Source organism: Rhinoderma darwinii, chromosome 4, assembly GCF_050947455.1.
Source record: "Rhinoderma darwinii isolate aRhiDar2 chromosome 4, aRhiDar2.hap1, whole genome shotgun sequence".
In the NCBI taxonomy this organism is placed as follows: domain Eukaryota; kingdom Metazoa; phylum Chordata; class Amphibia; order Anura; family Rhinodermatidae; genus Rhinoderma; species Rhinoderma darwinii.
In genome coordinates, this window is record NC_134690.1 from 157,291,902 (window position 1) to 157,317,638 (window position 25,737).

Sequence of the window (25,737 nt, forward strand, 5' to 3'; positions counted from 1 at the left end):
ATCAGAAGATGAAAAGAGCAAACGCTTATATTCACATACTAGCCGACATGATACATATGTATGGGGACGAGCGATCGGAGTAATGAGCGCTCGTCCCCATATTAGCTCCTTGTGAAAAAAGCAAACGAGCGGCGATCAACGAGCTGTCTTGTTGAGCGGCGCTCGTTGCACCGGTGTAATAGTACCTTGATTGTAATTGCTCTTCACTCTGGTCAAGAGATAAGGGGGGACCCCCTCTCAATTAACTCAGAAATTCCTAATAGGTTAAATGAAAATGAATATTCTAAACTGGACAACACATTATGGTTTGGCAACTACTGAGCTAAGTACTCTAAGAACACGTGGATGTAAACCATCAGGCCCGGGTTTGTTACATGGAATCAATGGCATTGTTACTATACTGAGTGATGATTTATTTGTACTTTGTACAAAAACAGGCCATAAAGAAAAACTGAAACAAACATTATCTCAAACAACATGACCCAGTACAGCGTCCCAGCAGCCATATTTGTCTCCCTGGAATTTCGGAATGGAAGTACTTCAATTCAATTAGAATAAAATAGTGGTGAAATATGAGGGAAAATTTTCAATGCAATTGCACCAGTCGCTAAAGCTCATCAAAAAGTGCCATTAAAAGGGGGTGTGGCTTGCAAGTTGCGCACTGTGCAACTTATTTACAAAAGATTTCCACCACTTTACTGCACATTTGCGCAATGTGTAGGGGGTGCCATGTCACAGACACTACTGTCATTTTTCATGCAGACCTGTATACCTGCACAGAAAAGTGTAGGTGAGCTGTATTCCTCAATCAACATGCACCGTATTGCGCGATACAGCACGTGCTACACTAAAGTTACATAGCAGCGTACCTTTAAGAAGTATGCTATAATTCATTTATATACCCCTTGTTTATTAAGGAGTCTTAAAAAACCAAAGTTATGATGAGTATTTCTTGTTCTAGTCTCCTGGAGTAGTGAAATTTGACGTCATGATGACGTATTTCCAGCAGTGCTATGATAATAATGAGAATGTGCCCATTTATAATGCATGTGTATGGCTCTTATCTAGGGTCTGTCCGGGGTACAGGGTATAGAGAGCCATCACACTTCATATACAAGTCATCATCACTCATCTGGAGGGGGAGCAGCAGTGTGGCGGAGACCCCCGCGGCACAGGAGGGGTTAAGCAGCTTGTTGCATGATCTCACAGGCTGAGGCTCAGTGTCACATTGTTTCCAGGAGGGAGATCTGGGAGCCGCACGCTACCACACTGCTCGCACAGCCACACTCACTCCCTCACGGCAGCCATCTCCCACCATCCCGGGGCGGGGAAGGAAGGAGGCAGCGCCGCTCTCGTATAATCCTGCTGCCTGTGGAAGTGAAGATGGCGGCTCCCATCCCCATCAAGCCCGGCACTGTAGTGGGAGGCAGCAAGCCCGCGTCCCCGGAGCTGGATTTCAGGTCTGGAGCTCGGATAGAAGAATTAAATAAACTCATCCAGGAATTCAGCAAGCACGACCAGCGGGAGTACGATGACCAGAGAGCCCTGGAGATCCACACGGCCAAGGACTTCATCTTCTCCATGCTAGGTAACCTGCACCTTGTCTGCCAGCCGGGCTCCATACTACATATCACATACACCAGCGAGCTCTGCCCACTGCACCCATGTTCTATGCACAGGGCATGAGGCTGGACCAGCTGATGCCACATGGACTATAATAGCAGATCATATGGGAGCAGACGGTCATCCATGCAGTGTGTAGGGGGTGCCATGTCACATACACCTCTGTCATTTATCATGTATACCTTGGTTGGTATAGGAATACATAGGTGACGTAGATATAGGCTGGCTATACAGCAGGCAGGTAATATAACTAGGTCTAGTATGTGAATACATAGGTGATGTGGATATAGGCTGGCTATACAGCAGGCAGGTAATATAACTAGGTCTAGTATGTGAATACATAGGTGATGTGGATATAGGCTGGCTATATAGCAGGCAGGTCTAGTATGCGAATACATATATGATGTGGATATAGGCTGGCTATACAGCAGGCAGGTAATATAACTAGGTCTAGTATGTGAATACATAGGTGATGTGGATATAGGCTGGCTATATAGCAGGCAGGTCTAGTATGCGAATACATAGATGATGTGGATATAGGCTGGCTATACAGCAGGCAGGTAATATAACTAGGTCTAGTATGTGAATACATAGGTGATGTAGATATAGGCTGGCTATACAGCAGGCAGGTAATATAACTAGGTCTAGTATGTGAATACATAGGTGATGTGGACATAGGCTGGCTATACAGCAGGCAGGTAATATAACTAGGTCTAGTATGTGAATACATAGGTGATGTGGATATAGGCTGGCTATATAGCAGGCAGGTCTAGTATGCGAATACATAGATGATGTGGATATAGGCTGGCTATACAGCAGGCAGGTAATATAACTAGGTCTAGTATGTGAATACATAGGTGATGTGGCTATAGGCTGGCTATATAGCAGGCAGGTAATATAACTAGGTCTAGTATGTGAATACATAGGTGATGTGGCTATACAGCAGGCAGGTAATATAACTAGGTCTAGTATGTGAATACATAGGTAATGTAGATATAGGCTGGCTATACAGCAGGCAGGTAATATAACTAGGTCTAGTATGTGAATACATAGGTGATGTGGATATAGGCTGGCTATATAGCAGGCAGGTAATATAACTAGGTCTAGTATGTGAATACATAGGTGATGTGGATATAGGCTGGCTATACAGCAGGCAGGTAATATAACTAGGTCTAGTATGTGAATACATAGGTGATGTGGATATAGGCTGGCTATATAGCAGGCAGGTCTAGTATGCGAATACATAGGTGATATGGATATAGGCTGGCTATATAGCAGGCAGGTATATATAACTAGGTCTAGTATGTGAATACATAGGTGATGTGGATATAGGCTGGCTATACAGCAGGCAGGTAATATAACTAGGTCTAGTATGTGAATACATAGGTGATGTGGACATAGGCTGGCTATACAGCAGGCAGGTAATATAACTAGGTCTAGTATGTAAATACATAGGTGATGTGGACATAGGCTGGCTATACAGCAGGCAGGTAATATAACTAGGTCTAGTATGTGAATACATAGGTGATGTGGATATAGGCTGGCTATATAGCAGGCAGGTCTAGTATGCGAATACATAGATGATGTGGATATAGGCTGGCTATACAGCAGGCAGGTAATATAACTAGGTCTAGTATGTGAATACATAGGTGATGTGGCTATATGCTGGCTATATAGCAGGCAGGTAATATAACTAGGTCTAGTATGTGAATACATAGGTGATGTGGCTATACAGCAGGCAGGTAATATAACTAGGTCTAGTATGTGAATACATAGGTAATGTAGATATAGGCTGGCTATACAGCAGGCAGGTAATATAACTAGGTCTAGTATGTGAATACATAGGTGATGTGGATATAGGCTGGCTATATAGCAGGCAGGTAATATAACTAGGTCTAGTATGTGAATACATAGGTGATGTGGATATAGGCTGGCTATACAGCAGGCAGGTAATATAACTAGGTCTAGTATGTGAATACATAGGTGATGTGGATATAGGCTGGCTATATAGCAGGCAGGTCTAGTATGCGAATACATAGGTGATATGGATATAGGCTGGCTATATAGCAGGCAGGTAATATAACTAGGTCTAGTATGTGAATACATAGGTGATGTGGATATAGGCTGGCTATACAGCAGGCAGGTAATATAACTAGGTCTAGTATGTGAATACATAGGTCATGTGGACATAGGCTGGCTATACAGCAGGCAGGTAATATAACTAGGTCTAGTATGTGAATACATAGGTGATGTGGATATAGGCTGGCTATACAGCAGGCAGGTAATATAACTAGGTCTAGTATGTGAATACATAGGTGATGTGGATATAGGCTGGCTATATAGCAGGCATGGGTATCATACAGGTGTTTGTCTGCCTCTCCACCAGGTTCCCATATGTCCTGCAAACATAACTGGGGCTGGTAAAAGATAAAGGCCCATTTATATCTTCTATCCATCTGGAATCATTACAATAACTGATCATTGTTTTATACACCCTCTATATAGTGTGTAGTATTTACATAGGCAGATTATCCTGACACACACTTTGGATTTCTGCAATAATGGCCCTTAATATCATATTACAGGATTTCCGATCAAATATGCAGCTGTTTGCTGTATATATGTATCCACATCAGTGACAAGAAATGGACAATATTTATTCTAAAGCCCAAACTTTAAATCCACAGCAACAAATGTCATCCCTTATTTCTGTCGTGCTCCATTGAGGAGGATTGAATGATCTGCACTCCTTCCTCAGAACAGTCATACCTGCGGGAAAGGTGTGGTGTACTTCTCATACAATGAGCTAATGGCGGGGAGATTAACCATTAACTGTCAGGCCTTGCGAAAGAGCAGCTTAGTGCTATTGGTCAGTATCTACTTATGTGTATTTTTCACATACAGTTTTCTCCTATGGTTATTAGCGCTCTGTAATTACACAGGAAAAATTGCTATTTGCAAGATATGTTACATGTCTTATTTTGATTTTTGCATGTTGATTCACCTCTTGCTACACTACGCCCTTGCTACAAGCACTTGTGTTTTACATATGTGCAGCGCTTGCGTTATACAATGGAAGTTTTACCACACCTGTATAAATCAGTCCTAATGTCAAGCTTTCAGTAAATCTTCTCAATGTATAATGGGGAGGCGTTAAGATGGAAGTACAGGACTCTTTATGGCTAATTAGCATACGGCTCAGTTCATTTTCAGCGTATTAATAGAACCAAGACGTCTTATAAAGGAGTGCGGGCAAGCTGCTTACACCATACCAGTGCTGTGAGCGCCTTGGGAATGGAAAATCTGGTGACGGACTCCCTTTAAGAAATTTTACCTGTGGAAAACCCACAACTATATGTCTATTCCAAATTGCAACACTAAGGCCTCATGCACACAAACTTATTTTTTTCCTCCTGTAAATACTGCCATAAATACGGGTCCTTGGTCACACTTATTCGAGCCGTATTGCACCAGTATTTACGGACCCGTGCCCGTAAATACGGGTCCGGTGTCACCCGTATTTACAAGCACGTTTTCGCTGCAAAATTGCACTGCACTAATCAGCAGCCCCTTCTCTCTATCAGTGCAGGATAGAGAGAAGGGGCTACCCTTTCCGAGGTAAAAGAAATTCACACTTACCCGGCCGTTGCCTTGGTGACGTGTCCCTCTCTTGACATCCAGCCCGACCTCCCTGGATGACGCGGCAGTCCATGTGACCGCTGCAGCGGTCACGTTGGCTGAAACGTCATTCCGGGAGGCCGGACTGGAGGAAGAAGCAGGGAGTTCTGGGTAAGTATGAATGTTTTTTTTTTTTTTTTTACTGGTTGATCTATATTGTGATCGGTAGTTTCTGTCCAGGGTGCTGAAACCGTTACTGCCGATCGTTTAACTCTTTCAGCACCCTGGACAGTGACTATTTACTGACGTCGCCTAGCAACGCTCCCGTAATTACGGGCTCACACACGTAGTCACCCGTAATTACGGGAGCCCAATAGACTTCTATGGGCCTGCCCGTGCCCTATTTACGGCCTAAAATAGGACATGTTCTATATTTTTTAACGGCCCGGGCACCTTCCCGTAAGCATAAAGGGAGGTACCCGTGGCCAATAGAAGTCTATGGGCCGGTAATTACGGCCCATGATTACGGGCGTTTTTACGTTCGTGTGCATGGGGCCTTAATGATATTTTTGGTTGTTTGTGACTCCAATTGAAGAGCAGTTTCACACAACGTAGGCATTGGAGCTTCACAAAATCTTTTGGGGTTGAAAAGACAGGAGTAAAGACGTCAGTTGTAGTTTCCATAGCACTTAACGTAATATTTAGGCCTCAACATATTCTCTATGCTTTGTGTAAATGGAACATTTTATTTCATAAGCATGTTTAAAATGACTTTTTAGAAAAATGGCTTATACAGGCAAAAATGCATGAGTATCCCGGCTCAGTAATTGTCTGTCAGCACAATTAGAAGTGTCTGTCATCCTTCTCATAGGATGTGGCAGGGTTTGTGCGGATGTGATTTGATAGATCTCTTAACCTTCTGTTCTGTTGAAAGTAGTCCGCGCCTGCATTTGCTCTTCCGTAGGAATCGGAGTTGTCTGATATCACATAAGACAGATGCATATATCTTCACAAAAAACATGGTAAAATAATAAAATTCCCCCGAAATGATGTGGTTAATACAGATCCACACAGAAATTATAGACCATATTGTTACAGTGAATTAGACTAAAAGTCTTGTGCCCTTTTTAAACATAACCTGTCGCCTCTCCTGACATGTCTGTTTTAGTAAATACTTGCATTGCCAATAAAATAAAAATTCAGAAGTTCTTAGAAATCTGCATTGTGCCGCTTCTCTGTTAATCCTGCTGGAGATGTATGAATAAATTAACAACTGGACGCCACCGATCCCATTCTGGCATATACCTACACAGTCTTACCCTGACCCATCAGTGCTTGGTGCGTAGAGACGCACCCTATTGACAAGGGGAATGGTAACACCCAGTTGTCAATATATTCATACATTTCCAGGAGGAATAACAGAGGAACGGCACAACAGGGTTTTTAGAAAAGATGCTCCAGCATGGTTTTCATTTTGAATACAAGTATTTATCAAAATAGACCTGTCAGAAGAGTTACCAGGTGCTCTTTAAAACGTCTGACCGGTAAGCTTTCAGAGTTTTATTCTGCGTTGTTGCCTATGTACAATAATTACACATTTCTTACAATTGTATGGACATGTATGTACATAGAGGCTGTGAAATTCTCCTTGTATTATCTTAGAATGCAAAAGTCAATTAAATAATTCCAAGTATGGGTTGTTACTTGTCTGGATTATCCGGTTTCAACAATGTGTGCGCTACAACAGGAATCCGATTTTATGTTATGTATATTATAAATGCACAGGTTCCAGTAACAAGAACAAACCTTCGGGCTTTATTATGCCGTATCCAATGTAGAAAAGCCATGGAAAATGTTAAGCTGCCTAATTTTCTGGTGACTTCATGTGTGTACATGAGGAATAACACTATTTCTGGCCATTATGACTTTGTGTGTGTGTGTGTGTGTGTGTGTGTGTGTGTGTGTGTGTGTGTAAAATATAAATAAATGTAAAATAAATAAAATGGTTTTTTTAGCCGTTTTCCCCCCTGCGGGCAAATTTTGTTTTCTTTGAGCTAGTGGACAGAGCCTAACTGCTATTATGTCTTCTATAAAATGCACTCTCTTTGTCCGTGCCTGCTCCACCTTCCCTCCCCATAGACGTCTATGGGCAGGCAATGACAAGGCACACCCCCACTTCCTGAGGTCCGTCTCCTCTGCTCTGTAACCAGGGATAGATTTTGCTTGACAACAGGGGATTACAGGAATGGAGACACCAAGTTTGAATGAATAAAATGACTAACCGCAAGTAAATTACAAAGTTGTTCTATATCAGGTATACTATTAGATTAGCAGAAGTTGTTTGGAAAGTTAAATGTCCATTTTAGTAAATCAACAGAGGTGTAAATGAATGGAGAGAAGTGTATGACGCTGATTGGTCAGCATCATACACTCCTCTGTACAACGCCCACTTGGTCTAACGTAAAAAGTGGTTTAAAACAGATCGTTTTTCTAAATAAAAAGCATTCCTGTCACCTACATTATAGCGCCCATCTCCTTATGTAGGAGATAGGGCACTTATAATGTGGTGACAGTCTCTTTTACTGCAGACCAGTTGGAATGTCCATTCTGACCCCTTTCCTCCTACGAAAGCGCTTATGATGGGCACGTGAGCCTCAGAACTGAACCATGGCGCAATGAAAGAATGTGGCCTGGTCTGATAAAGCACTTACATCACTTGGATGGCCAGGTACGTGCGCTTAACTGGTAAAGAGAAGGCATCGGTATGCGCTCTGGGAAGAAGGCTTGCCGAAGGAAGCAGTGTGATGCTTTTAACATTGTTGTACTGGTAAACCTTGGGTCCTGGCATTCATATGGCTAAAAATTGTTGCATGCTGCACACCAAGTGCACCTGGTAACCGTATTTCATAATGGCAGTGGCCTTAATCAGCAGGATAATGGGTCCAGCCACACAGCAAAAATTGTTCAGCAATGGTTTGAGGGACATGACACTGAGTTCAAGGTGTTGACTTCTCCTCCAAATTTCCCAGGCTTCAATCTGATCGAGCATCTGTAGGATGTGCAGGAAAAAATTGTCCAATCTATGGACGCCCCACCGCGCAACTTACAGGACTTAAAGGATCTGCTGCTAACGTTTTGGTGCCAGATACCACAGGACCACTTTAGAGGTCTGGTGGAGTCAATGCTTCGACCGGTCAGAGCTGTTTGGGGGCACAAGGAGGACCTACCCAATATTAGGCAGGTGGATTTAGTGTTGTGGCTGATTGGTGTGTGATATATACAGACTGCAACATCTTCACTTATAATATCCAAGCAACACACTCCTATCAGGAAGGGAAGTGATTAATGGGGTTGTCCAGGGTTTTAAAAACATAGCCACACCTTGCGGCTTAGCCCCATTCACTTCAATGAAGCTACCCTGCAATACCTGACACAATCCATGGACAGGTGTGGCACTGTTTCTGGCAGCAAGTAGCCACAGATAACCTATTTAGGCCAGGATCACAGACATAGTCTTGATGCCGTATTTGGCCCAGTATTTTTTTTTAGCCAAACACAGAAGTGGACACAAAAGTAGAAAAGTAGATTCAAAAGTATTTTTTTCTTTTTACCTGTCTTTTCCTATGAATCCATTTCTGGGTTTGGCTTAAAAAAACTGCATCCTAACAGTATGTGTGACTCTAGCCTTAAAGAGGCTCTGTCACCAGATTTTGCAACCCCTATCTGCTATTGCAGCAGATCGGCGCTGCAATGTAGATAAGAGTAACGTTTTGTTTTTTTAAAAACGAGCATTTTTGGCCAAGTTATGACCATTTTTATATTTATGTAAATGAGGCTTTCTAAAGTACAACTGGGCGTGTATTGTGTATGTAACATCTGGGCGTTTTTACTTCTTTTACTAGCTGGGCGTTCTGACGAGAAGTATCATCCACTTCTCTTCACAACGCCCAGCTTCTGGCAGTGCAGACACAGCCGTGTTCTCGAGAGATCACGCTGTAACGTCACTTCCTGCCCCAGGTCCTGCATCGTGTCAGACGAGCGAGGACACATCGGCACCAGAGGCTACAGTTGATTCTGCAGCAACATCGGCGTTTGCAGGTAAGTCGATGTAGCTACTTACCTGCAAACGCTGATGCAGAATCAACTGTAGCCTCTGGTGCCGATGTGTCCTCGCTGGTCCGACACGATGCAGGACCTGGGGCAGGAAGTGAGTGACGTCACAGCGTGATCTCTCGAACACGCTGTGTGTCTGCACTGCCAGAAGCTGGGCGTTGTGAAGAGAAGTGGATGATACTTCTATACACAACGCCCAGCTAGTAAAAGTAGTAAAAACGCCCCGATGTAACGAACACAATACACGCCCAGTTGTACTTTAGAAAGCCTCATTTACATAAATATAAAAATGGTCATAACTTGGCCATAAATACTATTTTTTTTTAAAAAAAACGTTACTCTTATCTACATTGCAGCGCTGATCTGCTGCAATAGGAGATAGAGGTTGCAAAATCTGATGACAGAGCCTCTTTAAGGTTGCTTTTTCTTGTTGCTGGCTTAAGTATCTCCTCTTTTTAGTAAATGGAGAAAAACTGTGGTACATCAAGTGGGCCAGGGATGGTGAATGAGAGATGGAGGTTAGAAAGATGTAATCTTGAATAAATAGACATTTTGCGATTTGTAAGACGTAATTCTGTTTTTCTCCAAGCGTAAAAATCTCTAATAAAAGTTTTTTTCTTCTGGAAAAGAACATTAGAACTTTGTTGGCCTAAGGCCTCCCACACACGACCGTGTTTTGGTCGGTGATATACGGTCTGTACGTTGGCCGCATTTCCCTGACGGAATGCACTGCAGGGAACAGGGCTCCTAGCATCATAGTTATGAGTTGTCCCGCTTCGAGGCAGTGACACCTAGCGTCCTAGATAACAACTATGATGCTAGGAGCCCGGCTCCCTGCAGTGTGTCCGATACGGGAAATGCGGCAGACATACGGACCGTATATAACAGACCAAACACGCACGTGTGTGAGGCTCCTAAGGCTTCATGCACACAATTGTATAACGACTTCGGACAAGTTCAACGTTGTATGATATCCGTGTGATGCCGTATATTTGCATGGAGGTTTTTTTTTTGTATGCACTCTGTGTACCACTGTGTAAAAATATAAATAGTGGCATGCTGCGTTAGATTCCTTATAGGTGCCAACTTACCTCCATAGATGTAATTGGATACTGAAAAGGATCAATGAATATAAATATGGAGCCATGTAAAAACTAGAATAAAAAATAACTTATTTTTTTTTTCCATCACTGCTGGCAAAGATGACTTGAATCAGAAAATACATCAGAACTCCTATGGTTACCCATAAGGAACACCATATAGAACTCATGGAAGTACATGAACCTTCACAATATCTGTGCGGAACACCATAGGGAGAAGTATGGTGTAAAATCCAGAACTTTACATATGGGGCCATATGGTACAGATTTCATATGATCATGTGTATGACTGAACGTCTGAAAGGGCAAATAAAACCTCCGCACGCCCATGATTGTGTATCTTTGAGATGCTTGATTCTGAAATAGTTCTGGACTTGGATTCTTGCTTATTCTGACCCAGTAACTTCTAGGAAGTCAAAGAAAAAAAATGCTTAAAATACATTTATCCTCCAAAATTGAGCTTTCCTTTTCATCTTCCAGACAGCTTTATTAATACATTTTCCACTGAGCAAAGAATTACCTCATACATCTCGAGAGTGTTTTTCCCTGGAGAAGTGACCTTTAGTGCGGGAGGCAGGGGTTGGTTTCTTGTGACCTGTGTATTTTCATGTATAAAAAAAACCCTGTTGGTCATATATTATACGTAACCGGGGGACTGATCTAAAATCGGACGGGATGTCTTCATAAATGATCCGTTGTTCTCATTTACATTGTGTTAACCATTCATAGAGTTTGGTGGCTGAAAGAGAAGATTCTTTTGTTGTAGGCCGTACCATGAGATAAGTTGTTGCCTCTTTATATTTCCGATTATAAAGCGTAGTGTTGTGAATTAGCATAAATCGCTTATTCATCAGACTAGTACAAAGCTGTTTTGGCTTAATGGGCCATTTATGATCATCATGAATATTATTTTCATTTGTGTCACTGTCCTATTTTCCAATCCAATTTTTGTTTTCAGGCTGAATTGAATGAAATCTCCAGTCCTGCCGTGTGGAAGATGTATGATTGTATTAGGCTCTCGCTGTCATTTGCAGTCAGCTGGGGGCAGTATCCATGGCTATGAAACACTCACATTATCCCCATGATACATGAGCCTACTCTGGATTTTTCATTCTTTATTAAAATAAACCCATCACCCAGTGCGTTGCTAGACAGCCCGGGCGGTCCTCGGCATGACTTCAAGGCTTTACGGATTGATGGTTTCTCTCAAGCAGAGTATACAGTAGCAAATAATCCAATATCGGTTGCTATTAGATTTGTGTTTTATGTATTATATGGGCAAGTGATCTGCAGCGTTTAACCCGAACAGTGGCGACGTAGCAGTCTTTTTATCAGAATTGACTTTTGGACTTTAAACTGGTCTCTGACTTATGTTTAACCAAAATGATTAATCACCAAATGTTCTGATATTAATATAACGTATAGTAAGTGATTCAGTCATGATTCACTCTAGGGATCTTTAGTTTAACGGACACTTCCAGTTTTTATCCGTGCAGATCATGTAGCATCGAATTCTTCCTCCATCACATTATAGTGTGGCAGGTTATAAAGATTGACAGCCATTGTATGAATGAACCATATCACAAATTCTAGAGGGCTCTTTCCCCCTCAGCACATGCACACACACTGAGTATTTTTTCTTTTTCTTTCTCCCCTCCGCACTAGGCATACACAACTCGCAAGCCGAAACGCAAAATAAATTGACATGCTGCAGATTTTAATATCCGCACCGCAGGTCAATTTGTGTTCAGAAAAATACTGCATGGTATACATGAGATTCCCTGGAATCTCATTGACTATATTGCACCTGCGGTTTTGACGCACGCAAATATGTGCGGCAAGACCGCACGTAATACGCGTCGTGTGCATTGACCCGTAGTCAGGTAATGCTCTTCAGGCCTCATGCATGTGGCTGTATTACGGGTCTCGGTTTTACAAATCCACTTTAGGGCACTCTGGCTTCTACTGTACCTCTGTATGCCACAGATTTTAAATTCATTCAATCTATGAAATAAAAGCACACAATGTTAGTTTACGCCGGATTATGTTTCTAGGGTAGAATATGGTACCGTATGGAGGCACCTTACACCGGCTCTGTACTACGAAACTGTAGGAGTTCTTTGTGGCGCCGGACTCCATGTATGCAGCTTCGAGTAGTTATTAAAGAGGCTCTGTCACCAGATTTTCAAACCCCTATCTTCTATTGCAGCAGATCGGCGCTGCAATGTTGATAACAGTAACATTTTTTCTTTCAAAAACGAACATTTTTGGCTAAGTTATGACCATTTTTATATTTATGCAAATGAGCCTTATGTCCAACTGGGCGTGTATTGTGTGTGTACATCTGGGCGTTTTTACTTGTTTTACTAGCTGGGCGTTGTGAATAGAAGTGTATGATGCTGGCGAATCAGCACTTCTCGTCGTTACCACCCAGCTTCTGGCAGTTCAGACACACAGCGTGTCCTCGCGAGATCACACTGTGACGTCACTCACTTCCTCCCACAGGAACTTCATCCCGTCGGATGTACTTACGAAAGGCTCATTTGCATAAATATAAAAATGGCCATAACTTGGCCAAAAATGCTCGTTTTTAAAAAAAACAAAAAACTTTACTGTAATCTACATTGCAGCGCCTATCTGCTGCAATACGAGATAGGGGTTTGAAAATCTGGTGACAGAGCCTCTTTAAAGGAGTATGCAAGTCATTCACATTAGTCACCTATCCATGAGAGAGGTGAAAAATGTCAGATTTGTTGTGGCTGATCACGGGAATGCCTACAAATGGCTAAAACGGGAGTCCACAGTGGCCTGTCCCTCCCCATAAGCAATTCTGTGGTTAGAGAGAAGTTGTATAGAATGGTGATTGAGCACGCATTCCATACCGAATCAACATACTTGTTAATCGCTAGAGTATCACTTTAAGATTGCAAAATGTGCGTATGTGTGTGTGTGTATGTATGTATGTATGTATGTATGTATATGTGTATATATATATATATATATATATATATATAATTTAACTTTAGTACAAGAAGTTGATTCAGTTTCTTCAGAATATAAGATTACTATAGTTGCTATCTTGCAATTGATGGTCCATTGGTTCAGTTTCTGATGAGCGTTCTGATCATCTGAGCTTCTTCCAGCCATTCCCTTTAGTAGATCTTTTGGACTAATGTAATATTTGGCTCCAGTTTTAAGGAAATGCCAATAGAATTGAAACCGTTCCAAGCACTTTCCTGCACAATATGTCAATGTTCCAAAAATAACAAAATTGCTTACAAGTACAGGCTGGTGGGGTTAGATCTGTATGTTTATAGCTAATAGTCCAGTTAGCATTCAGCATCACTCACTGTTTTGTGACAGATGAAGACTTCCGTCTGGCAGCGGATTATCCCAGCTGCACAACTCTTGGCTCTGCGTTTTGGCATTGGCACACATGGCCTAGAAGATTTGTATGTATGTTCTATTAATGTGATCTAAGAACGAGCACCGCAATAAACATATTGTACACGGTTTCCCATAAAACTTGGTAGATATTCAGCTGTGACCGGTGACCAGGTCTGTTATGTGACTGTTTTCTCTCGTTTAGCAAAACTGGTTGCAGCAAATGTTGTATTCTCTGAAATTGTGGTAACCGGATATATTTAAAATAAAGCCCTCCCAATTTAGCCAAGGAGTGGAACTCCTCTTCCATAACTGCTTCGTTGGTGGACGTTTCTTGCCATGTTCTCTCCCAGGCACATATTTGAATTATTTTCTGCCAGCACGACTGGTAGGAGATTAGACTGTGGTCACTAAGACAGGAAGTGATGTCATTTCATTGACTGATACAGAGAGGAAGTGATGACATTTCATTGACCGATATGAAGACATCATTTGTAGCAGAAGGGGCATCATGCATGAAAATGACTGCAGTCATGTTACGTGACATGTTGTATTTGTTACATAAGGCCGGATTTACACGAGCGTGTGCGTTTTGCGCGCGCAAAAAATGCAGCATTTTGCACGCGCAAAAGGTACTTAACCGCTCCGTCTGTCAGCCGCGTATGATGCATGATTTTCGCGTAGCCGCCATCATTATGACACTGTAAGTTTGTAAACAGAAAAGCACGTGGTGCTTTTCTGTTTTCAATCATAGTTTTTTACTGCTGTTGCGCGAATCACGCGCGTCACACGGAAGTGCTTCCGTGTGCTGCGTGTGATTTTCACGCACCCATTGACTTCAATGGGTGCGTGGTGTGCGTACAACGCACAAATATAGGACATGTTGTGAGTTTTACGCAGCGGACACACGCTGCGTGAAACTCACGGACAGTCTGCACGGCCCCATAGACTAACATAGGTCCGTGCGAGGCGCGTGAAGATCATGCGTGCTGCACGGACGTATATCACGTTAGTCTAAATACGCCCTTAGGCAAATGTATTGTCACTGAACTTGGGCTGTAACTTTTTTTTTTTTTTTTTTTTTGGGCTGGCAATAAGGATTTTCAAAAACTTAATTAAAAAGCAACCTGTAAATGTTAGATGTCCATAGCAAATTTCTAGGCATATTGGTCACTCGAGTCCTAGGATTTGTTTAGCGCTGGTTGCCACGGTCTAACTTTAATCTCTCCCCATTTTTTTAACAAAGTCTTTTTATACTTGTTCTCATTCTAGAACATTTCTATAGATTCTACAGTGCATAATGCTATTTTTTTTTTTTTTGTTTTTTTTTTTTCTCCTTTGGACCTTTTAAAGCAATCGCTCAGCTTTTCTCTAGTCCTCTTAATTTAATATTGACAGAAATCGTTTAATGTGACCTGTCAGATACACAAAGTACAAGCATCTATTATGGGATTTGTACTAATGTTCGTGATATAGCCTAGCTGTTCACTAGGATATATTCTGGCCTTATAAATGCATTAGTCGTGTCGTGCCTCGCCATATCATTAGTTCCTTTCAATTTGATAGAATGACTATTTGTTCAGGCCACAAAACAGATTATTTTGTGTGGTCCGTGGAAACTAAGCCTTGTTATTTTCATGTCTCACTTGATGTTCGGTGACGGGCCCGAGCATTCTGCCTAGAGCTTATAGCTCTGCTGTTCTACTCCTCCACGTGTTCCGCTCCTGAGATCCAGCAACAGAACTGCTAAAACGGGCAGTAGACTGGGTCGCTGGGTGGATTAATTGTCTTGAGGCTCTTCTTTTTATTGATAAAGTCCTTTTATTGTTAATCCTTATTAATGACGTGCAGTGTCATAATGGAAGAGTTTTCCATGCAATTAAAGGGAATCTTTCAACAGCTTGTAGCCTTTAAAAGGAAGAAGGGGAGGGTAACTACACCTGTTGTAGAGAAATTGTCGTTTAATGCCACCACCGCTCCGGAGACTGACCCTTGTTTAAGTGCTTCGGGCTCTCCTCACTAAATACTGTCAGCCCCTCCCCTCTGCTCTGAGTGACGACTCTAGCATCCAATCAGAAAACCGGTAGAGCCGTCACTCAGAGTAGAAAGGAGGGGTTATGGAGCGATCCACAAGGAGAGCCTGAAGCACTTAAGGATCACGGGGCTGCCTCCGTGGCACTTGACATCGTGGTGCCAATGGCATTAAAACGATTTCTCGATTATGCAACTTGTGTGACTGACACAACAGGTATTGTTACTCTGCCCCCCCCCTCCTCTATATAGATTTGTCAGCAGTTATGAGAGCTCAAAACTGCTGACAGATTTACTTTGAGGGGGTATGTACTTAATTGGATAGGGTTAGCCTTCAGAATAAGTTCTTCTGGTGGACCCACTGTTCCGCAGATGTCAATTTACCTATAAGATAATAGATTTATTCACCGCTCATGTTCAATATATTTTAAAGCGTATCTGTCACTAGTTTTATTAATGCCCTATTGCCTATCTAGTCTAACAGGCGCTATGATGCTGATAACTACAGTGTACATTTTTTTCAAAAACTTTTATTTGCAAAATTATGAGTATTTTTCTAAATATGCTAATTTGGCTATACTTGCCAAATGGGAGGTTACTCTTTATTTTCACTCTGGGCGGTGTAATGTTTTCTGTATGACGCTGTCCAATCCGCTTGCAGCTTCTCCCCCCTTCCCAGCCCAGCAACACAGTTTGATAATATAGTATACAGCTTCCATTCCCAACTGTTTTCAACTAGTGATATCTATGGTTGTTTCACAGCTAGAACTGCTATTCCGGTGCCATATGAAAGATTGCCATACTGTTTTAGGTGGTCCACAGCTGGAGATATGGCTGTTTTTAAAGTGATCCCCCAGACTCAGTCTCTCATACTGTCTGTGAAGCAGCTTAATGCTGACGGCACCCACTTGTCTAGTATAGGCTCACTTCCATATTTAGAAATAAGCTCATAACTTTTAAAATAAACTTTTTGGGATATAATTTTCGCTATCATTATCGACGTGACGGTGCCTATTAGATTAGCTAGGAGAGTGGGCATTACTGAACTAGTGACCGATTGTTGGCAGAGAAGTAAAAAAGGTGTGGTCACTTTTCATCATGGTCTATGGTTGATACAGCTGAGCATGCTCACTTTGGCTGTTTCTGTATCTCCAATAGGTTAGAATGGAGAATAACCATTTGAGCAATAACTTTTTCTAAAGTAAATCATGCCATTTGCAGTTACTACGGAGATTTTTATAAAGCTCAAATTTTTCGTGTGGAAAATCCGCCCCATAATACAGTACCAGCAAAGTAAATAAAGACTTGAGGATATCTCATCTACGCGATCAAGATTTTTTTTCTGCACGTAAATTGACCTGTGGTGCATATTTTAAAATCTACAGCATGTCCGTTTATCTTGCGTGTCCGCTTTTGAATTTTATCTGATTAGTTTTTTAATAAAACAAACCTAGTTCTGCATCAAAATGTAAAAACCGCACCTAAAAACGAATAAAAAAACGCACTGTTAGGCCTCATGCACACGACCGTATTTTTTCCCACCCGTAAATACTGGCGTAAATACGGGTCCGGTATCACACGTATTCGACCCGTTTTGCATCAGTATTTACGGACCCGTGCCCGTAAATATGGTTCCGGTGTCACCCGTATTCCACCCGTATTTACGGGCACATTTTCGATGCAAAATTGCACTGCACTAATCGGCAGCCCCTTCTCTCGATCAGTGCAGGATAGAGAGAAGGGACAGCCCTTTCCACAGAAAAAGTAAAAGAAATTCATACTTACCCGGCCGTTGCCTTGGTGACGCGACCCTCTCTTGATATCCAGCCCGACATCCCTGGATGACTCGGCAGTCCACGTGACCGCTGCAGCCTGTGAGTGACCTGTGATTGGCTGCAGCGGTCACATGGGCTGAAACGTCATCCAGGGATGTCGGGCCGGATGTCGAGAAGTACGCGTCACCAAGGCAACGGCCGGGAGACCGGACTGGAGGAAGCAGGAAGTTCTCGGTAAGTATGAACGTCCCTTTTTTTTTTTTACAGGTTGCTCTATAGTCTGATCGAAATTTACTGTCCAGGGTGCTGAGAGTTACTGCCGATCAGTTAACTCTTTCAGCACCCTGGACAGTGACTACTTACTGACGTCGCCTAGCAACGCTGCCGTAATGACGGGTGCACACATGTAGCCACCCGTCATTACGGGAGCTCCATAAACTTCTATGGGCTCTCCGTGCCGTTATTACGGCCTGAAATAGGACATGTTCTATCTTTTTCAACGGCACGGGCACCTTCCCGTAAGAAAACGGGAAGCTACCCGTGGCCAATAGAAGTCTATGAGCCCGTTATTACGGGTCGTAATTACGACCCGTAATAACGGGAGTTTTTACGGTTGTGTGCATGAGGCCTTAGGTGCAGATTTTACCTGCGTAATTACCCGCAGTTTTGATGCAGATTTGCAGCACGAAATTCCGCAACGTGTGCATGTAGCCTTAAAGTGGTTTGGTCAGATATTTATGCTGCCCTGTCTGAGGGCAACATAAAGAAGTGACCGGCTGATTTCAGTTTTCAGCAAATGTTCAGTAGTTATTGCCTATTTGGAACTTCTTACGTACGGCACGCGGCCAGCGCTGCAATTACCAGTCCCAGTGTGGTCATATTAATGCTCCCCTCACCCTCCAGCTGCTGTTTGTCAATTTTCACCCTATGCACTGTAATCTACTTGGACTCATACTTGCGGCGATAGCTGCACACTAAAAGTGTAAGTACTAAATACCCAATAACTATTTAACATAAGTAATAAGTGACATCACGCTGAATTTAAAGTGTCACTTCTTTATATTGCCCTCCGATAGGGCAGCATAAATATCTGACCGATCCGCTTTAAGGCTTTTACCCCCGCCTAGTCGATTACAATGTTTCATTTAACAGTTTCGTCTATGTGCTAACAGCCGATTTAGACTGTCATGTGATCTTGCATTCACTGCTGATAGACAGTGAACATGACTGATCAAAGATATCACAAACTACACCCCAAGACTTGTTTAGAGAAACTTTTAGACTTGTTCATTCCTAATTAAAATTTTATGAAAAAATTGTAATGTGACACAAAACCAGTAAGAAGCTTTAATTAATTGGATAGTTCCAAGAGAAAATATTATAAGTTAACGCTAAGGGTATGTGCACACACACTAATTACGTCCGTAATTGATGGACGTATTTCAGCCGCAAGTACCGGACCGAACACAGTGCAGGGAGCCGGGCTCCTAGCGTCATAGTTATGTACGACGCTAGGAGTCCCTGCCTCGCTGCAGGACAACTGTCCCGTACTGAAAACATGATTACAGTACGGGACAGTTGTCCTGCAGCGAGGCAGGGACTTCTAGCATCGTACATAAGTATGACGCTAGGAGCCCGGCTCCCTGCACTGTGTTCGGTCCGGGACTTGCGGCCGAAATACGTCCGTCAATTACGGACGTAATTAGTGTGTGTGCACATACCCTAAGTCGCATAAGGATGACAGGTGGACTTAGGAAAATAGGCCAGAGTTTATAGACCACATCCTGTCATACGGATTGCATTCGAGACATAAATGTGTTTTCTTTTTTTTTAAGGTTTATTTAGTCTTTTAGATGTTATGCATGCCATGCTATAAGTGCAACATGGGAGAAGTTATCTAGACTAGACTCAAAGCTTATATAACAAAGAACAATGTCCATAGGCTAGTTCAGTACATGTGGTTGAAAAAAAGACGTGGATCCATCAAGTCCAATCTATAATTCTACCACGTTTAGCCAGAGGAAGGCAAAAACACCTGTGATGTTAGGCAGATGCCAATTTCCCCTTATTAGGGGTAAAATTCCAGTTATGGCATTGGAATAAATTCCTTGTTCAACGTCCTGTGTCCAGAATCTAGAACATGTAACTGGTAATATGTTTCAAGAAAGATGTCCAGTCCCTTCTTAAACTTGATTATTGTATTAACCATCCTAACATCCTGTGAGGGAGTTCCAAAGTTTCACTGCTCTTACAGTAAATAATCCTTTTCTATGATAATGGGGAAACCTTCTTTCCTCCAGATGTAGAGGATGCCCTTTTGTCATAGTTACAGACTTCAGTATTAAAAGACCATTAGACAGGTTTCTGTACTGTCCATTCATATATTCATCCGTTTGCCGTCTTTTTTCCAAACTGGATAAACCCAAGTTCGATAACCTTTCTTGGTATTCCAATCCACCCTTCCATTAATTATTTTGGTCACCCTCCTCTGCACCCGCTAAAGTCCAGCTGCCCAAAATTGTACACAATATTCCAAGTGTGGTTAACTAGTATATTGTGTAGAGGCAACACTATGTTCTTGTCATGAGCATCTATGCCTCTTCTGATGCATCCCGTGATTTTATTTGCCTTGGCAGCAGCTTCCTGGCACTGTTGGCTCAAGGTTTACTATCCACCAATATCCCCAAGTCGCAATACATTGTAGTATTTCCTCAGCCCAAGTTCTTAATCTTACAGTTATCCATATTTAACTAAATTTGAATTTTTTTTGCCCAGCTTCTCCAATTCCTTCTGTATTATTATTCTCCTCTGTATTTATTACTTTTCAGAGCTTAGTATCATCTGCATATGTTAAAATTATACTCTTTAAGTCTTCGTTCACAGAGTTTTCCACCACCATTTATTTCAATGGTGACTGATCCGGTGCCCATGGTTTCCGTTTTGTCTCTGTCGACTACGCTATTGCTTCCGGCAAAACTACTGGTCCGGTGCACAACAGAGACAAACGGAAGCCATGGGCACCAGATCAGTTACCGTTAAAAACTGACACAAACGGAAACCAGAGGTTTCCATTTCCATCACCATTGATTTAGTCTTTTCAGGGTCCCGTTCTGACGGAAAGCTCAGACGGAACGTCAGAACGGGACCGCAACGCAAATATGAACGAAGCCTATGCCCTGACATACTAAAAAGAAGGCCCAATACTAAACCCTATTGTATCCAACTGGTAATGGTTACCCATTGGATAATCAAAGGGCATGGATGGGAAGATAGGCAGAGATGAAACAACTGCTATAGGAAGGTGCAGCATGGTGGACAGCTCGAGGTCATTTTATGGCTCTGTATGCATGCTTTTTGTTTAGCACCAAAATAGTAATAGATGCCAGTATAGATAATACAGGGAAACCCTCCCCGAAATGCTTTTCTGCATTGCCAAAACACGATCCAATCCTGTTTGTGATAAATTTTGGCTTCTATGCAGGGCTGTAATATTGCCATCTTAATGCAACCGAATACATAGTTTGTTTTGAGTTCCATTGTAGAATAAATTGGTGTTTGGTGTAATGAATGACAGCAAAAGCATAAATTATAATCATTAGACATTAACACCTTAGTGACCAGCCTATTTTAGACCCTAATGACCAAGCTATTTTTTTTCATTTTTCTATAGTCTCATTCAAATAGCTATAACTTTTTTTTATTCTCCCGTCGACATAGCTGTTTGAGGACTTGTTTTTTGTGGGATTAGTTGTACTTTTTAATGGCACCATTTTGGGTTAGATATAATTTTTCTATTCACCTCTTAACTTTTTTTTGGGGGAGAATATAAAAAACCCCCCTGAAATTCCGCCATTGTTCTTTGCGTTTTAAATTCACGCCGTTTACTGTGCAGTGTAAATAACACATTATCTTTATTCTATGGGTCGGTACGATTACAGCGATACCACATATTGTAGAGGTTTTTTAGGTTTTACGACTTTTGCACAAAAACTCTTGAACTGAAATTATTTATTTTTGCATAGTCTCTTTCCAAGAGCCGTCATTTTTTTATTTTTCAGTCAATGTAGTGATTTGAGGGCTTGTTTTTTGCCGGATGAGATGTAGTTTTGATTGGTACGGTTTTTCCCCCATTAGGGGCTTAACTATACAAGATTTTGATCGCTGATATAATGCTTTGGTATACTTAGTATACCAGAGCATTATTGCCTGTCGGTGTAAATCTGACCTCCGGCACGTCCTAATAGGCATATGACCAGGGCAGACCTGGATGAGAGAGCTCCCTCCCTCCCTCTGCAAATGATTTAAATGCCGCGGTCGGTATTGACCGTGGCATTTAACGGGTTAAACGGCCGCGATCAAAGTAAACTTCCATTGGAGCAAGAGCCCGGCTGTCATTAGACAAATGAGCCCCGGCTCCAGCCTGCACAGGGCAACCCTCATGCTGCTTTACCTCCATGATCCACGTTAGTCATTTCAGTGTTGTGTAATACTATACTTTTTTTATTTAATATCCGTTCCTTTCTCTGTGAATACGATACTACCAGTATTTTTTGAGATGTATTTGATTACCCGTTTTTACAAATGTGATACATTACAAAACATTATAATGGTGCTTTTATTTAAAAAAAAAAAAAAAGTAAGACTCCTCTCTCTGTGATGTTACTGGTCTAATATGTGTCTTTCATGGTTAGAAATGGCCTCTGCCCATGGAAGAGAAATTGACTGGATGCTCGAAGAGAATTCTCATATTTGCTCATTGAGTAGTTTCATTATATTTTTGCATCAATGGAATATCTTGGAAACAGGCATGAGCTAGTTAACTAAAGACAAGATGCAGACCATCTTGCCAAAGCTTCTATGCATCTCCGTCTTCCCAAGAGCATTCACTTTTTGAAATGGCTGGACAAAATTATATTTCTATTTATAATTTTGGAAATAGCTGGATGAGAATGATAAAAACCGGAGTACTACTTTTATTTTTTACTATGGTACTCTGTTCTAGGGATCTTTTTAAGTTTTCTTGAGGGACTGAGCGCAGGCCATTTACATGAAGCGACTATTTTTTATTTATTTATTTATTTTTTTTAATGCAAATGATCAGTATTTAATAAAGCATTAGTATATACTTTCTCCTTACACAAGGACAGAGGCATCCCATATCATCTTGGCAGCAAGAAGCTTAAAGTGTAGATAAAGGTTTAACGAACTTCTGACCTGTCATAGTGACATGTCAGAAGTTTTGATTAGTGGGGGTCCGAGCACTGAGACCCCCACCAATCGCTAAAACGAAGCAGCTGAACTGCTCGTGTGATCGCTCAGCCGCTTCGTGTCTGTTCGGCTTTTTCCGGAAATGAATGTATCGGAGTACGGACTCAATAGAAAGTCTAGTCTTCATATTACTAAGGATGAACTTGGCAGGCATAGTTTGTGTCTGATTAGAAAGAGTTAGCCCATATCCTCACCTCTCGATCTGAAAGTGAGAAAGTCAAAATTCAGCTTTGTCCTGTGTTTTTTTTGGCCTCTGTTCACATCACATTTTGGCCTCTGTTCACATCACATTTTGGCCTACGTTTCGCATACATGCAGTAAAAAGCTCCCAACATATCCGTTAAATTTAGGCATCATTCACCCATAGACTATTGTCATCCGTTTAACACTCTCCAAAGATGCATCCGTATTACGCTCAGTATTGTGATGTGACAACGCTCCTTGGGAAAATGTATAACTTATAACATCCAGGGCTGGAGTCCAATGATATTCATGTACTCATCCCCCCGCCCTTTAGCCTCTGTTACTTTTCTCCCGACTACTGTTCATAGGAAGGAATGTGTCAATGAGCCGCTAGAGGGCGTGGGGGGAGGATGAATATATGAGTGTCATCGGACTTAAAAGGAGGCTCTGTCACCACATAAGTGCCCTATCCCTTACATAATGAGATTGGCGCTATAATGTAGGTGACAGTGTTTTTTATTTAGAAAAATGATCTATTTTCACCAAGTTATGAGCGATTTTAGATTTACGCAAATTACTTTCTTAATGCCCAACTGGGCGTTTTTTTACTTTTGACCAAGTGGGCGTTGTGGAGAGAAGTGTATGACGCTGACCAATCAGCATCATGCACACCTCTCCATTCATGTAATCAGCACATAGTGATCCTGCGTTGTTCACTATGTGCTGTCACATATACACACGCACACACACACTAATGTTACTGAAGTGTCCTGACCGTAAATAGGCATCACCTCCAGCCAGGACAGGATGTCTATTCACAATCCCGGCACTTCGCTAATGTTTGTGTGGGATTTACAGCACAGCAAGCGTAATCTCGGGAGTAAATGACAGCACAACGTGATCTGGATGTGCTTTGCTGTAAGGCTGGATTCACACGAGCACATTACGTCTGTAATGGACAGAACGTATTTCGGCTGCAAGTCCCGGACCGAACACACTGCAGGAAGCTGGGCTCCTAGCATCATAGTTATCTACAATGCTAGGAGTCCCTGCCTCTCTGTGGAACTACTGTATCGTACTGAAAACATGATTACAGTACGGGACAGTTGTCCGTCAGCGAGGCAAGGACTCCTAGCATCGTACATAACTATGATGCTAGGAGCCCGGCTCCCTGCAGTGTGTTTAGTCCGGGTCTTGCGGCCAAAATACGTTCCGTCCATTACAGGCGTAATGTGCTCATGTGAATCCAGCCTAAATCCCACACAAACGTTACCAAAGTGTCGGGATTGTGAATGGACATAGCGTCCTGGCTGGCAGCAATGTCTATTCACTGTCAGGATACTTCAGTAACGTTAATGTGTGTGTATGTGACAGCACGTAGTCAACAACGCAGGATCAATATGTGCTGATTACATGAATGGGGAGAAGTGTATGACGCTGATTGGTCACTGATTGGTCAGTGTCATACACTTCTCTCCACAACGCCCACTTAGTCAAAAGTAAAAACACGCCCAGTTGTCTATTAAGAAAGTCATTATCATAAAGCTAAAATAGATCATAACTTGGGGAAAATAGATCGTTTTTCTAAATAAAAAAACACTGCTATTACCTACATTACAGCGCCGATCACATTATGTAGGAGATAGGGCACTTATAATGTGGTGACAGCCCTGCATCGATGGATGCATGCCATAAATATAAAGTGTAAATTCATCCAAAAAGGATACATTACTGACTAAGTGACAGACCGCTGAAATCAGCGTCAGACAGGGCAGCATAAATATCTGGCAGATCCGCTTTAATTTCTTGGTCATTGATGGTAAGTTGTTCAATCAAAGTGGGCAAAGCAAAGATAATTCTTCCTCAATATGAACAGTTCCTCATTTGCAAAATGGCTTATATCATGGGAAATATCTTCCATTTTCCCAAAGAGCCTTCAACACACAAAACACCTAAAACCATATAATAAAGGGGAATTCTTTACTTCTGTGGCCAGTTTATAGATGGGCGCTGTCCATTATTGCTTCCCCGTTTCCTGCTGCTGGCATCAGCAGAAACTTCATAAGACTACCAATGAAACCAAAGCCAGATCTTAGGTTCTGGAATTAATCTTTTCCGTCATAGAGTTTGCCAGTAGGAGGACTTGATAATTACAGCAAAAAGCTGTCCATACTGAATTGCATTTGTTCTGACTATATACTGTATTTTTCAGTTCTCCAATTACTAAGATTATTCTTGGTTAAAGTCAGATCATTTTGAGGTTTTTCCTGCTGAGAAAATTCTCTTTTCGCTTCAAAATGTATCTCGTAACATTGACATTATTTAACTATGACACATCTCTTAGTGGTATAATATTAGAGCTGCAGACAGCCTTAAATAGCATCCGGCAATATTTAATACGGTGTGTAGCTACACGATGGCGACGTTTGCCTGGGTCTTCTGGGAACGTTGGGCAGAGACGGTCAACGGAGCTTGTGAATGAGTGTGCAGATATTAAGTCTCAGAGGACGGAAACTTAAGATCATGTTTATTTGTAGAACTCTGGGTATAAATCTATCCATTATTTGTCACATATTCTGAAGGTAAAAAAAAACAAACCACCCACACATTCCTATATGCCAGGCTTAATATAAAGATTGCTG

At 41.9% G+C, this 25,737-nt stretch overlaps 1 protein-coding gene across 1 annotated transcript in view; it reads left to right on the top strand.

Moving 5' to 3' along the window:
- The first annotated feature begins 1,074 nt into the window (after positions 1–1,074).
- MB21D2 (Mab-21 domain containing 2) overlaps positions 1,075–25,737 on the top strand; it is a 78,507-nt gene continuing 53,844 nt past the window's right edge. The window contains exon 1 of the mRNA XM_075861769.1: positions 1,075–1,588. Within this exon, the coding sequence (XP_075717884.1) occupies positions 1,198–1,588 (391 nt within the window). The 5' untranslated portion in view covers positions 1,075–1,197. The remainder of the gene's footprint in view (positions 1,589–25,737) is intronic.